The sequence below is a fragment of the Eleutherodactylus coqui genome, chromosome 8 (assembly GCF_035609145.1).
Source record: "Eleutherodactylus coqui strain aEleCoq1 chromosome 8, aEleCoq1.hap1, whole genome shotgun sequence".
Classification (NCBI taxonomy): domain Eukaryota; kingdom Metazoa; phylum Chordata; class Amphibia; order Anura; family Eleutherodactylidae; genus Eleutherodactylus; species Eleutherodactylus coqui.
Window position 1 is genome coordinate 137,284,763 of NC_089844.1, and position 14,501 is coordinate 137,299,263.

Consider the following 14,501-nt stretch of genomic DNA (forward strand, 5'->3'; position numbering starts at 1 on the left):
CCTAATGATCGGGTAAACAATCAGGCCACGTAAGCCAGGGCTCTTAAGTAGTAAGTGGACTGGTTATACCCATTCACATGTGTTTTGCTTGTAAATTGCACCAAGCCAGCATGTAATTCATTGCTTCTTCACTCCCACACCTGACCCTAGTTCACTGCTTGCAGGTTACATCCGCCTGATGTCTCCATTCATTGAGGTCATCCTGTGGTACATCGGACTGTCAGCTTGTCTTGGGCTGTCTGTGGCTCTCTCTATTCTGTCTGACATCATTGCACTCCTCACCTTCCACATATATTGCTTCTATGTGTATGGGGCCAGGTAAGCCAAACGCCAACAATGGAAACTGCAAAACACATTGTTATGGTTATATCAGAATTTAGGGGATTGTTTATTCAGCAATTTGCTAATATAGATCTTTTTCAGAATGACTTTCTATATGCGAAGGAAATGTCTAGCAACTCCCAGTCTGCCTTTTTGTGATGTCACTGAGGGGCCTTACTCTGCGCTACCATGTTTTTACAGTGTGTAGAATAAGTACTGCACGGTTGTGCTCCATGCTTCCCTGGAATGGGTGTCCTCACAGATAGGCTGACCGCGGAGAATTGCAGCAAATCACAGCATGCTGCGATTTGCCACCCGCGAGCGGAGAATCGCTATGATTCTTCGCTCGTGGACGGGGCTGCGCTTTCCATAGCAATGCTATGGAAACCGTTCACTGCGTTCCCCGCGGCCGGATTATCGCTGCAGGGAACGCAATGAAAATTCGCCCATGGACAGGCAGCCTTAGGCCTCATGTCCATGGGTAGATTTGATTTGCGGAATCGCTACTGGTCACCCGCGCGGAAGATCCGCAGTTCAAAGAGCCCATAGGGAAGCATTGACATCCACCACTAAATTTCCACTACGGGCTCGATAGACGTCAATGGGTGCGGACGATCCGCAGTGTATCCGCGTGGGAATACCATTACATCTGCGATCTCCCACTGCAGAAATCCACATGTGGTATCCAATCTGCCTGTGGACGCGAGTCCTTATGCAGCCTAGCTTCTGCTCAAAGTTCCTCAGATCCCTGTTGTTTGGCCATTTTCTTTTCTTTTACAATAATCAAGAGTGATCGTGGCATTGCTAAAGGGATCTCCTTCCCCTTTCAGTATGGCTACTGGTTTTCCTTATGAGGCAATCTGAGACTGGGAAGTCCCTGTGGAATAGCCCTTGAGTACCAAGTTGTCTGCACACTTAATCTGCTGATTGGCACATTAAGGGTCCTTTAACACAGGTTGATTGTCGGGCGCTAAAGCACCTTACAGTCGCCCTAGCGATGAATGCTCTGGTGCTGTGACACAGGAGCGATGATCGCTCCGTGAGTGGAGGTGGATCATGCCAGAGATTGCTGTAGCGGCCCGTCTCCATTCACATTTTGGCGCATGTTTATTGAATCACAGGATGGTGCTTGAAAACATTTTTATTGCACCCATATTAGTCCATATTCATTTCTATGGCTCTTGCACTAATGCATGTGATTCATAGTGGGCGCTCCTGCTCTGTGTGATATCACATGGGTTATGAATGCTTTTCGTCTGACTACTCTTTTCTCATCGGTCAGACTCTACTGCCTGAAGATGCATGGGCTATCTTCTCTCTGGCGTCTGTTTCGTGGTAAAAAGTGGAACGTCCTGCGACAGAGGGTGGACTCTTGCTCATATGACCTGGATCAGGTAAACCTTCTGTGCATGCACTCCCTCAGGTCCCCCAGCAGAGGGCATTATATCACTGCAAGTCATATCTATTGTTATTATATATATATATATTAATGATGTGATATACAGTCAGTCACTTTTTTTTCTTAACAAAGGTTAAGGAAAATCTTTTGAGATTGGTGAGACACTCAGACTCTTAACCCTTTCCAATCCACTGTCTGACGTCTTCCTACAGTCTGATTTGAAGCTTGTACAGCTCCAATGTCAGAAAACCTCCAACGGGGTATTCTTACCGTCTACTGCCAGCCACTCCGCTGTCGAAGCCTCTCTGGCACGCACACACTGGCTTTAGCCAGCAGATGGCACTGTTGTATAACAGCAAAAAGGGAAAGCCTTTTAGGAAACCCTGAATGTAAAATTGGATTGGAAAGGGTTAAGGATTCTCTAAACTAACGGGTTGTGAAGGTCCATACAGATCTTGGATCAGATTGAGCCCAGCGCTTCTCCGTTGTGTCAGATATGACAGACTCTGTGACAGCGCCTCCAACACGGGTGTGAATATGACCTTACATGTAATGTACTTTTTTCTGCTGCAGCTATTTCTCGGGACCCTGCTGTTCACGATCCTGCTTTTTCTGCTGCCAACCACTGCCCTTTATTACCTCGTGTTTACCCTGGTATGTACTGATCACTTTACTACCACAACATGTTGCACACAAGTCTGCATATCGCCTATTACAGGAGTTGTCTCCTAATTCCCTCTTATCACCAGTTAATCAGAGTGCCCTTTACTCTGGCCATACCCTTAAAGGCCCATTTACATGCAACGATGATCACTCAAAATTCGGTCAAACGAAGCGGAGTCTGAGATTACATTGTATTCTGCCGACAGCCCGTGCGAGAAGAAAGGAGCTGTGTACAGAACTTAGACCACATGATGTACTCTGCGAACGGCTCCGGGAGGCCCTTTTACACGCAAATGATATTCGTGTCCATTAACACTTTATGTAAAATGATCGCTAAAACTGTCAATTTTTCAATCGTTTGAAAGACTGCCTTGGCATTTAAATGGGCCTTTAGATGCAGAATGGCCAAGCCCATGATTTTTGGCAGGTCTGGTCAATCAACTAATGTGTAAAGCAGCTTGCCATGTCCCCAGGTGGCAAATGTTAGAGGACATAACGATTGGTCAGTTGGATTTCAACTACACAGTCCTTTGTCATACAATAAACCACCACCAATGGAGTCTGACAGCAGATTTCTACACTTTCTACGCACACAACACATGCATGCTCGGTCGGTTGAAAGTGCGCTTGGCCGACAGGTATCTAAAATGTATTGGTCGCCTTTAGGTTTCCTTAAAGTTATGCCAAGAGCACAGCCCCTGTTCTAGTGCCCTATTTGGGTTTATGAGTGTCATACATTGGGGTATGCCACTTGGGATCCCTCTCTATGACACAGAACAGAGAGCTGCTAAGTAAGAGGGACTCCCTTTCAGCCAGATCTCTGCTGTCCTGGTATTACAAGACGGCTATTCGTGTGAATTGCTGTCCTGTAATACTGCATTTTCGCTACAGCTGCTGATATAGGGAAAATATGTAGCTGGCAGTGGTTTTCCCGAAAAAGTCAGCTAATTATCAGGGGTACCTAGAGGCGGAACCCAGGGTGATCAGCTGTTTGCCCCTGGGCCAAGCATCCTGCCTGGGAGTTAATTGTGTATCTTGGCACAACTCCTTTTAACCCCCCCCCCCCCTTCCCCCATTCATTTCATCAGAGGGTGAGCATATGCCCTGTCGCCACTAAACCGAGGACCAGGACAACACATCTTATGTTTCTCACCCATTGTCATGTGTTGTCGACTTTTACCGCACTGTGTACAGACATTCACATCTGATGATGATGAAAGAAAGCGTGTTGACATGAGAACAGATATGTAAATATTAGATATTTAAAGCCTGACTGCATTTAATTAAATATATGCATGGCACTGGCAGCAACATCTCTGGCACTGAGCCTGTCTGTGAATATTTACACAGTAATGGCATCCTTTACATAGGAAGGTGCCCAGACAGGAACTGAAAACGTACTTTATAAGAAATAGGCATTCACTGCTCTACCTTTATACTACCAAATACTCCAGGAGTAAAACTGACCTTTATGAAAGGGATTCAGGGGATTGGTTTAAAGATAGTCCAGCCATATAAGTGAAGTCAACAACCCGTAAGCTGCTGGAATTCTACATCTGATCATGTAAAGGGGTCTTTCCATTCTTGGCCAAACACGGTCGAGATGGGAACGTTGCTGATTACAAGGTGGCCAAGATGATGGAAGTAGTAGAATTCGACTGATCTGTGCTTTTTTGCAGCTCCCATAGAAGTCACTGGGAGTTATGCAAGCAATGTAGCACAGCAAGCTATGCTGTTTCTACAGTCCCAGAGGTACAGAATCGGCATAGTTCGCTGTGCTATGCTGTTTGCCTAATTTCCATTGACTTATATGGAAGTTACAGAAACAACATAAAACAGGGTACTTGGCTATTTCTATTGCCATGACCACTCCTAGTTACCACATCTAGGTGCAGTGGAAGCCCTAATTCAAGAGAGGTTCAGGTTCCGTACCTATCAGACTTTTATGGCATATCTTGTGGATATGCCAAGGTGGGAAAACCCCTTTAATTCTATCTTTGCTGGGGATTTGGAGCTCTGTATCCGATGGAGAGCCCTGATCCTTACAGAAATATATATTAAGAAGTTTATCCACATAGAACATTAGACATAAAGACTACATGAGGTTAGAAGGTGAAAACTCTCTTTAAAGGGGTTGTACCACAATTACAAGTTATCGCCTATCAACAGGTCCTATCACTCATCGCTGTCATTGAGCAGTGGGTTGGATCTCGTGACTCTAGAGGATCCTTCCAACTCTACCATTCTATGATAACTTGCTGATTGGTGGGGATCCCTGCCAATCAAACGTGGGTCTAATGTTGCCCGTTTTTCTCACTGTGGGGTTACTGCACCCCCACAGTGATGAGTAGACTGAATGAAGCACTGGTTGCTCAAGCGCACTAGCGCTACTTACACTGTCAATAGGACTTTGGAGATGGTTGAGCAGCACCCGCTTGGCCATTTCCGTCAGCCCCATTAAAATGGAGTGCCAACTGCACATGCTCGGCCATCGCTCCATTCACATTGATGTCACTGCAGGGGGAGAAGTAACCCATGCAGTGACAGGCAGAGCAAGACACGAGTCCCGTTCTCAAGATCAGCAAGGTATTCCCTATCCTATGTCGTGGTACAAACCCTTTAAGGCCCTAGTCATATAAGGGCTGTATTGCATATTCAGGATAGAGTCTGTGTTGTGGCAATGATTGATTGCTGGCCTCATGGCCTGGGCACAGACGCTGAACAGGAAGTTCTAGAGTACATCCCAACCAGTTCCTATCACCAGTGCCGGCTGTGTACTTATCTCACACTTTCTGTCTTTGCTGCAAAAAAGGAAGTTACGATGTAATAAAAACATCACTCTACTGTGTGTATAAAAGAGGACTGTCATAAAGTAACTGTATAAGGTTTTATTAAAAAATCCCTCCGTACAAGTGACACATTTCCCTACGGTCTATGAGCTGCATTCAGAAGTGTCCAGAGGAGCTATGTCACGTACTTCATTGCAGCCTCGGACGGTCGTCTTCAGGCCCTAATTGGGGGGTGTAAATCTAACCTGTCTTTGCAACAGATCCTCTTTAAAGGGAACCTGTCATGTCTTGTAAACCCTACAGACTAAGGTTATGGGCTCATAGGACTGAGAACTGAGTCTGGGGATGTGACTTTTATACTGCTTCCATTCATTGTATCCGTACACACAACTGTCCATAATGGGAAAACGGTGTGTGCACATGCATGCAATGAAGAGGAGTCCACTCAATGGACCGAGTATCAGCTTAGAGAGCAAACGGCAAGGGAACAAGGAGACGGGAATATGAAAGTCACATGTGACGTAGGACAGCGCCTCGGCCTATGAACCCATAACATTAGTTTGTAAGGTTTATAGGATATGGCCGGTTGACTTTAAAAAAAAAAAATCACCAATTCTATACTGCCTGGTACATTGTATTTCTTGACTTCTTCTCCTCTCCAACAGCTGCGCCTGGTCATGATTGTAGTGCAAGGTGTGATCCAAATGACCATCGATCTCCTGAGCACCCTGCCTTTCTATGCACTTTTACTGCGTCTGTGCCGGTCATACAGATTGGCAGGTGAGTTTCTGTGATTGTTTCCTTTAGCTAAAAAAGACCCAAATCCTGGAATCACTATACAATGTGTGCAGTGCTTTACTCACTGTAGTAATGGCACTCTTACTTCTTGCAGCGGGTGTAAAATTTCAGATGTTGGAGCAAAAAAGTGGAAAACCCCTTCGATTGTTGATGCAGGTAAAGTATGAACTTTTATATTCGGTGCTACTTTTTCTCCATTGAACTACACTTCCCAGCACTTGTTAAAAAACATTTGACTGGTAACTTGACTAGTTCTATGTATGAGTGGTCTATTCCATCTAACACGCACTACCGGTATGTATTAAAGGGGTTGTATGCGAAGAGAAAAGCGTAGCCAATCCAGTCCGGGTCCAGCGGTGTGTTGGCACCTCCACGTCTGACCTGGCTTTGACGCTGGGTCATGCACCTGGTATTAGTTATTCTTCCCCATCTTGTTGTCAGTGATATTGTTGTAAGGCAATGCTCACTTCAGTCACTAAGACAACCCCTTCTGTCTTTGCATCATCCTTGACAGAGACGGGCTGCTTTAGTTATTGAAATAAGCCAAACAGCCAGCACTCAGCAATGGGGTGACATACACTGGGAGGAAGGAAGAGGCTCTATACCACATGGCCTGGTGTTTGAACCAGATCGGAAATGAGGGTGTTGGCGCCACTGGGCCTGGACTAAATTGGGTATGTTTTTCTCTCCCTGGACAACCCCATTAAGTGAAGCAGGCATGGCTACACAGTGGATGGTAGTAACTTGTAGTGCAGTGACGGACTGCCAGAGAGACCTCCCTAAGTGATCAGTTGACAGTGAGCAAGACTGCAATTTATTTACCACCTCACTCTATTCTATTTTTTTTAGAACCGCTGCAAAAATAAAGTTAGTGGATGCACTAGAATACATTTCACACGGGGCGGATTTGCCGCAGAGTTTTTCTGCGGCAAATCCGCCTGCGGTCATTAATCCTGGCATTAGCCAGCCATGTTGACGAGATTTGTCAAAAATCTCGTCCATGCGGGGCGGCGAATCTGTCGCGGCAAGGCCGGCGCTGCGGCGTGAATTCCCAGGACTCAGCATGTCCATTCTTTTTTTTTTTTTGCGGCTGCGCTCTCCTCTATGGGAAAGTTGACCGCAACAGAAAAGCATGCGGCAAAACCACTCCAGACCCGTGGAAATCTTGCGGTGGCAAAACCGCTGAATTTCCGCCGAGAATACGACCCGTGTAACCCTCAGCCTTAAAAGCCCCTTATTACTTAATTCAAATTAAGCCATGTCAGGGGCATAGCTAACAACTCATGGGCTTTAGTGCAAAAAGGAACTTTAAAAAAGTGCTGGCAGATCCCCTTTAAAAAAAAAACTGGGGCACAAGCCTCAAGATATGTCTCCGCACCCCTCTCCCACATAAAAATATACCTTATACACATCAGAGGCAGCATAAGGCAGCTCATGTAACACAGCGGCTAAGCTCTAGTTTACCTCTAAATAATTTATTTACCTCTAGACAAGTAAAAGAGATAAAAGTGCAGTTACCTCCAGTGATCACAGGCGTCTCCTCCGACTACTGACATCTGTTTTGTTTTTCTTCTCTCTGGTCCCAGACCAAAGGAAGAATTCTTCCAGAAAAGACTCATCTCTGCGCTCTCTCTCCATCCTGTTGCTACCTGCAATGCCCCTATATACCTCCTACAAAGTACGAGTGTCCTGTCCCCTCTTGTGCCTCACGGAGTAATAATTTCCCCATTGTACTCGCCACAAAATAATCGTGTCTCTTGAACTAATAATGCCCTCTTTGTGCCTCCCACAAGGTAATAGTGCCCAGGTGCCCCTGCAAAGTAATCGTGCTTCCTCAGTGCCCCCATGTGCTAATACTGCCCCTTTTATGCCCCCATTAGGTTATAGTGTCCTATGTTTCCCACACAAAGAAATCATGTCCCCTAGAGCCCTCCACAATGTCTACTATGCCTCTCCCTTCACACATGGCTAATCATGTAACAATAACACTGAGTAGGTTCATTCTAGAGCAGTGCGGCCAGCAGGGAGTAAATCATTACACATTCTTTCTTGTCTGGACTCTGCTTTAGGGCTCATTCACACGGGCGTATGTGTAAACCGCTGCGGGTTTTCCCGCAGCATTTTACACACTTTGCAGTCATATGCTCTACCGGCAGCACATGCACTGTTAATTATTTTTCTTTCTTTTAATTAAGTTTATTTAAAAATTCTGAACAGAGCGGGAATACATATGAAAATGCTGCCCATACGCAATATATAACGTATGGGCAGCGTATCATATGCAGCCCAAACAAGTGTATAGGGCTGACGCTGTATAGGTATGCAGAGAAATAGAGCATGCTGCTATTTATTTCTCTTGCATATCTATAGTGTCCACACTCCCATGTGCATGGAACAATCAAAGTCCATTGACACCATTCACGGTATTACGTGCTGGGTATACGTGTGAAAATACGTCCATGTGAACGAGCCCTTGCTCTGACTAATAGAGCAGATAAGACAGAATGATTGATAGTTCACACTCTGCTGGCCACAATGCTCATAGAATGCACCTACTCTGTGTTACGGTTACATGAGGTGTCCTGTGAGGTCCCCTACCGTGTCCTGTGAGGTCCCCTACCTGACTTAGGGGCCTGATTGCAAGTGCAACCCCTGCGACTCCTATAGCTACACCACTGGTCCCTGTGGGCCCTCTCTGTGCTTTTTATTGGCCAAGGGGGCTCAGGTGAGTGCTCATTCAAGATGAAGGGATCTTTCATGTGAGGTGTTAGGATGGATCATGTGAGACAATTGGCATGCAGTGTGGGGATGTATGTTGGCAGCTATGTATTAAGAGTGGGCAGAATTTGGTTTCTCATATCTAGTATTCTCTCTCTTTTTGCCATAGATCAACCCGCTACCATATGGGCAGGTGCTGCAAACCTACAGGCTGCCGTCCAGAAGATGCTACCCAAAGGATTCCTGGGGTTCCTTATGCAAAAAATTGTTCATTGGAGAAGTGATCTACCCCTGGAAGCAGAAGGATAAACAGCATTAAGAGAGAGTACTGTCATCTGACAGTCTGAGGGATGAGAGCACCGGAAGGCTCCTTACGGATGAATGGGAATGATTTTCTGTTAATGTGATCTGCAGTGGAATGCGCCATTTCTCTTGCTGCAGCTTCTTGTGCACATTTATATTCTATTCATATTTAATAGGAAAAGTCATGAAATTAGACCAAAAACAGCTCTGGAGGTCAGAATCTCTGTACCTGACGGGAAGGGATCTGCCTTTTATTCCAGAAATGGCGCCTTTCCTGTTAATTGGCTATACACGGTACTGCAGTTCAGTCTTTATTTGACTTTGCTGTGCTGCAATACCATACACAGCCTATAGATAAAAGTGGCGCTATTTCTGGAACAGGGTGGGGGCAGCCATTATATTTTCAAATCTGATACCATTCTTTTGAGTTCTGACAAGTCCTCTGCAAGGGTTTTCTCCTCTTTTCTAAGACTTTTGCTATTTTAAATATGAGAAGATGGCAGCTATGCACTCGTTATACTGCAGCAAGGGAGACCTGCAGGTTATCGAAGGGTAACTAAATCTATTAGGAGTTAATGAGGCCAAAGTGAAGGATTAATAAGTCCCACATCTATGCTCCAGCAGGACTTAGATCCACCCCCCCCCCCCCCCCCCTACCTTTTCTCGTTTTAAGAAATGGACATTGTAGCCACAGTCTACAGACTTGAACCACTTGGAGGCCAGTTATTCATAAAAGTAACAAAATGCTTTTAAGAAGTTAATGTAAGTTATAATATGCAACTTTCTAATATTCTCTGCATTTCAGTTCCTCACTATTTTCATGATCCTTGCTTGCTGTTGGTGAATGGAAGCATTTAAAAGGTTGCCCTGGACTTTTGTGATTTTTTTTTTTTTTTTTTTTTTTTTTTTTTTTTATTGGTTACCTACCCTCAGGATAGGTAATGAGTAGATGATTAGTGGAGGTCCGCTGCTCAGGATCCTCACTGATCAGCTAATTCCGGATGCTGCTGTCAATATGGCCAGCACAAGAAGCAGATCATGCTGATTATACCGCAACGGCGCAACTTGGTCCTGCAGGCACAGCTCCTATGGAATTCACTGGGAGCTGTGCCTGCGATTATCACTAAGGCTGCTGCGCTATGGTCAGTGTGATCTGCTTCTGTAGTGACAGTGGCATTGGGAATCAGCTGATTGGTTGGGACTCCCCAGCGATCATCTGATGACCTATCCTGAGGAAAGATCATCTATAGAGAAAAAGTCCTGGACAACCCCATTTACATTTACACACAATACCTGAAAGCTTGTTCTGATCATGGCTAAGGATAGGTTCACACCATGATTTTGCACCATGTTGAAATGTCTGTTTTGTTTTTTTTTTGCAGCCTTTTAAGGCTCTGTTAACAGCCGTGTTCATTTTTCCAGTTTTTTTCTTATCCATCATAGGAAAAGATAAATGAAATTGACGGCAATGCCAAATCCATCACCTGACTGACGCCAACAGATCCCACTGACTACCATGGGGTCCATAAGGTTTCCATTACAGTGTCTGTCATTTGTTGTCCTGTTACCACACAGCAGCATTGTATTAAAAACAGGTCCTTCAGGCTCTACGTCTGTAAAAAGGAAACCTTCTCCATTTGTACTGTTGGAAAAAAAAAAAGCAGCTTGGCAAATTGACATTTTAACCATGATGAAGACATTAAAAACCAATTGATATTTCAGCAGGATAACCAAGTGTCATGTGAATAGGCCTTAAAGAGACTGTCGACTACTTTGAGCCCTATAAGCTAAGTCAAAGTAGTTGACCCGCGGAGTCGGATAAAAGTTCTATATGTGCCTTCCCGCTGTTCCTGTTTGCAGCGCTAAAACTGGGCGGACGGCGGGAATGGTAATTCTAAAACTTACATCCCGGACGAAGTGTGTCAGCTACTTTGAGCCCTTAAGATTAGTTTTTAGGGCTCAAAGTAGCTAACGGATCCCCTTCAATTCATACGGATGCCTGGTGCGTTACAATGTGTCAGTGATTGTCTGTAGCTTAATTACTGTGAATTGAAGCGTTACATGACTTTTCAAAGGAAAACTCAAGTGCGCATTTTCTTCTTCTCTCTCTTTTTTTTAAAAGCCAAATCAGGATGGGACCAAAAAAGGGGAGAAGTACAGGGTTATTGAAAAAGAAGGAGCAGATCTATTCTGCATTTCAGTTCCTCATTTTTTTCATGATCTTTGCTTGCTGTTAGTGAATGGAAGAGGTTGCCTGGGACTTTTTTTCTATTGATGACCTACCCTCAATATAGGTCATTAGTAGATGATTGGTGCAGGTCCGCTGCTCAGGGTCCCTACCAATCAGCTGATTCCTGATGCCACTGTCACTATGGACAGCGCAAGTAGATCATGCTGACCATACCACAGCGACCTGGCATGGTCCTGCAGGCACAGCTCTTATGGAATTCACTGGCAGCTATACCTGCAATACCAACCCAGGTCGCTGTGCTGCAATCAGCACAGATTTGGGGGTTTAATTAGAAATAAACTACAAAAGACATCTACACAATCCGCACCTCACTGAGAAGAGGAAGGTTACGAGTTTATTACATACCAGTAGGTTGCATTTTCTGCCACATCGCAGCGCTCGGTGCCTTGTTTACAGTTTTACGGTCCCTGAGGTGTGTATACATATACAACCCAGTTCCATGAATTCTCTGTGCGACTCCTAAACTTGCTTGTGACCAGGCGGCTGTTCCTGGAATTCACGTGGCCCTTAAACAATGGATTCACACTTAGCGAACAGAAGCGCACAAAGCGATTTCTCCTCCGGTGTCGCCATTTTCCTATAAACTGTAAGCAAGAAGCCGCGCTGTGAAGTGGCAGAAAATGGAACTTACCGGCAGGTCATAAAAAGCCTCGCACCTTCCTCTTCTTCCTCTTCTCAGTGATGTGCGGATTGTGTAGCTCTCTTGTAGCTCGTAATTAAATCCCCCAAATCTGCTCCTTCTTTTTGAATAACCCCTTTGTAAGTTGTTCTTGCCTGGGATCACATTTTCTAGCCCAAGAAGGGTAAAATTAGATGATGAATTATCTTCCGTTTTAGTTTTTTATTCTCCTTCTCCTCTTTGACTGAAGGCCTGCTGATGTACAGGAGCCGGGTGCCATTCCACACTGGATTAGGAGATCTTTTTCCCTTTAGTTCGTCTTTATTTGTTCATTCCTGTTTTTTCCTCCTCATACCTTATAATTACATCCTGACCGTTTAGTAGACAAAACTCTTGTGTTGATTTTAATGAATTGCCAATTTTCATCATCATGCCGCTAATTGACCATGTAGAACTCTTGTTTTATATTATTACATGTCTGGACCCAAATGCAGATTTATCTTTTAGTTACTGATGACGTCTGTGAATAGTTTTTTTTTTTTGTATCGATTTTAATTGTGGTGATTCCTAAAAAAATTATATAATTTATCCAGAGAGGCTGTGATTAATTTTTTGTGTGTACTTTTATAGTGTGTTCATACATCACTGTCAAAACATGGTTTATATATTTTTTTTCAGCATGATTTTTTTATATGATGGCTTTGCATCCTGAGGATAAAGCCCCATTTACACGCAAAGATGATCGCTCAAAATTTGTTCAAAATATAGGGAGAATGACCGCTTGGGCGATCGCTTTGCATAAGCTGCTAATGGGCACTAATGTCCATTAGCCACTTATTACCTTCATTTGCGTGTAAATGAGCCTCCCTGAGTTGTATGCAGAGAACAGCAAGTGGTCTGTTATCTGCATACAGCCCCTTTGTTCTGCTGCGGGACTGCAGCTGAATACAGTGTGATCAGCGCTCCAGTGCAGAATCGCAGCGTGCGGTCCCTGCTAACAGCTCTCCATCCGAACGATGGATTTTAAACTCGACTAAAAATCATTATTCTGACAAAAAACAAACGGTGGTAGCATTTATACGCAGCGGTCATTCAAAAGACATTGTTTAAGCCAATTTTGAGCAATAAGTGATGCATGTAAATGGGGCTTAAGTCATTTAATAGTAAAAGTCCAGGTCAGCCATGTTTTTCTAATATATATTAAAAGCCATTTAGGGCCCTTTTTACAATAAATACTATCGTTCTTACTGGATTGCAGAAATCTAAACAATAATCGATCAGTGTGAATGCCTAAACAATAATTCATGATGAATTACTGCCTGTTTTCTGTGAATGGAGTGTGGCGGAATGATCGCCAGCCTGCTCAACCTCCATTCACTGACCAATGATTGCTCCTATGTAGAAGCACAGGAGCGATCATCGCTGGGGCAGCTGTCGGCTGCTATTTCACCCCAACTGTTTTCCCTTGTAAAAAGGCCCTTGGCCGATCTGCTTAACGGCCAACCATTCATTTCTGAGTATTAGGCCTCATTCACACAAGCGTTTTATCGCGGTTATTTTACCACAATAAAACAGGTGAAAATCGCGACCATCTGAAGTATTGGATTCCAATGCATGTGTTCAGATGGGTGATTTTCCGGTGTGTAAAATCGGCTGGACAGACAAGATAGTACATTCTAGCTAGCTGCTTTTACACACACAGCTGGAAAAGATAGAACTTGTCCTGTCTTTTGCCAGAATACGCTGGCCGTTCCCATAGACTCCTATGGGAGCTGCCAGAAAAGGGGAGGGGTAGGGAGTTTAGCAGCAGCTCACATTGCTAAAGTCCCTTCCCCCTCCCTCCCAAGCCTCTAGGAGCTGCAAGTAAGGGTAGGGGGAGGGAATTTAGCAGGGCAAGTGCTGCTAAAGTCCCTCCTCCTCCTCCCATTGCTGGCAGCTCCCATACGCTTCTATGGGAGCTTCTATTGCCACTATTAGCCAGCAAGGGGAGGGGAAAAAACCATCTCTTCCGCAGCCCATGGAATTCTGGGCTGCGGCGTATGCACAGTGTGAACCGACGAGAAAACGGGAGATTTGGCCCCAGCTTTCTCCTGTTCATGCGATTTTTTTTATTTTTTTTTATTTTTTATTTTTTTTATTTTTTTTTTTCCAGACGCAATGTTGTTGGCCGAAAATTGCAATGCCCGAGTGAAAGAGGCCTTACCTTGTGTAAACCAGGAAGCAATCAGCCAACAAGCAAGCAAACACTCGTTTGTCAGCTGATAGCATCTTATATGGGCCAAAACAATAATCGTTTGTTGGCAGCACATGTAAACTGGATGTGCTGCCGACAATATGCAAACTAATCGTATTAACGATCATTTATCCCAATCGAGTCTATAGCGTTCCGTGTAAAAGACCCCTTATACAAGCATCAATCCACTTGTTATATCAACAATGGGCTGGAAATCTGCTTGTAGAGATGGATTCTAAAGCCCCTTTTACACGTGACGACAGTACCAGAAATGATCACTCCTGTGCTTTTACATAGAGGAACAACTACCTGTTTAAACAGAACAATGCAGCGGCGGACCAACAATGATTTTATGGTCTGCATGATAGATCCAATTAGCGGTTTTTCGCTGAACGGTCTGTCACTGC

General features: G+C 44.5%; 1 protein-coding gene across 2 annotated transcripts in view; it reads left to right on the top strand.

Annotated features, from left to right (window-relative positions):
- The window catches only part of PIGQ (phosphatidylinositol glycan anchor biosynthesis class Q), a 53,635-nt gene extending 41,263 nt beyond the window's left edge, over positions 1–12,372 (top strand). For both annotated transcript variants that reach the window (XM_066576524.1, XM_066576523.1), the window contains exons 6-11: positions 165–318; positions 1,604–1,715; positions 2,294–2,374; positions 5,838–5,952; positions 6,065–6,126; positions 8,858–12,372. In XM_066576524.1, coding sequence (XP_066432621.1) covers positions 165–318; positions 1,604–1,715; positions 2,294–2,374; positions 5,838–5,952; positions 6,065–6,126; positions 8,858–9,007 — 674 coding nt within the window. In that variant the 3' untranslated portion in view covers positions 9,008–12,372. The remainder of the gene's footprint in view (positions 1–164; positions 319–1,603; positions 1,716–2,293; positions 2,375–5,837; positions 5,953–6,064; positions 6,127–8,857) is intronic.
- The last annotated feature ends 2,129 nt before the right edge of the window (positions 12,373–14,501 follow it).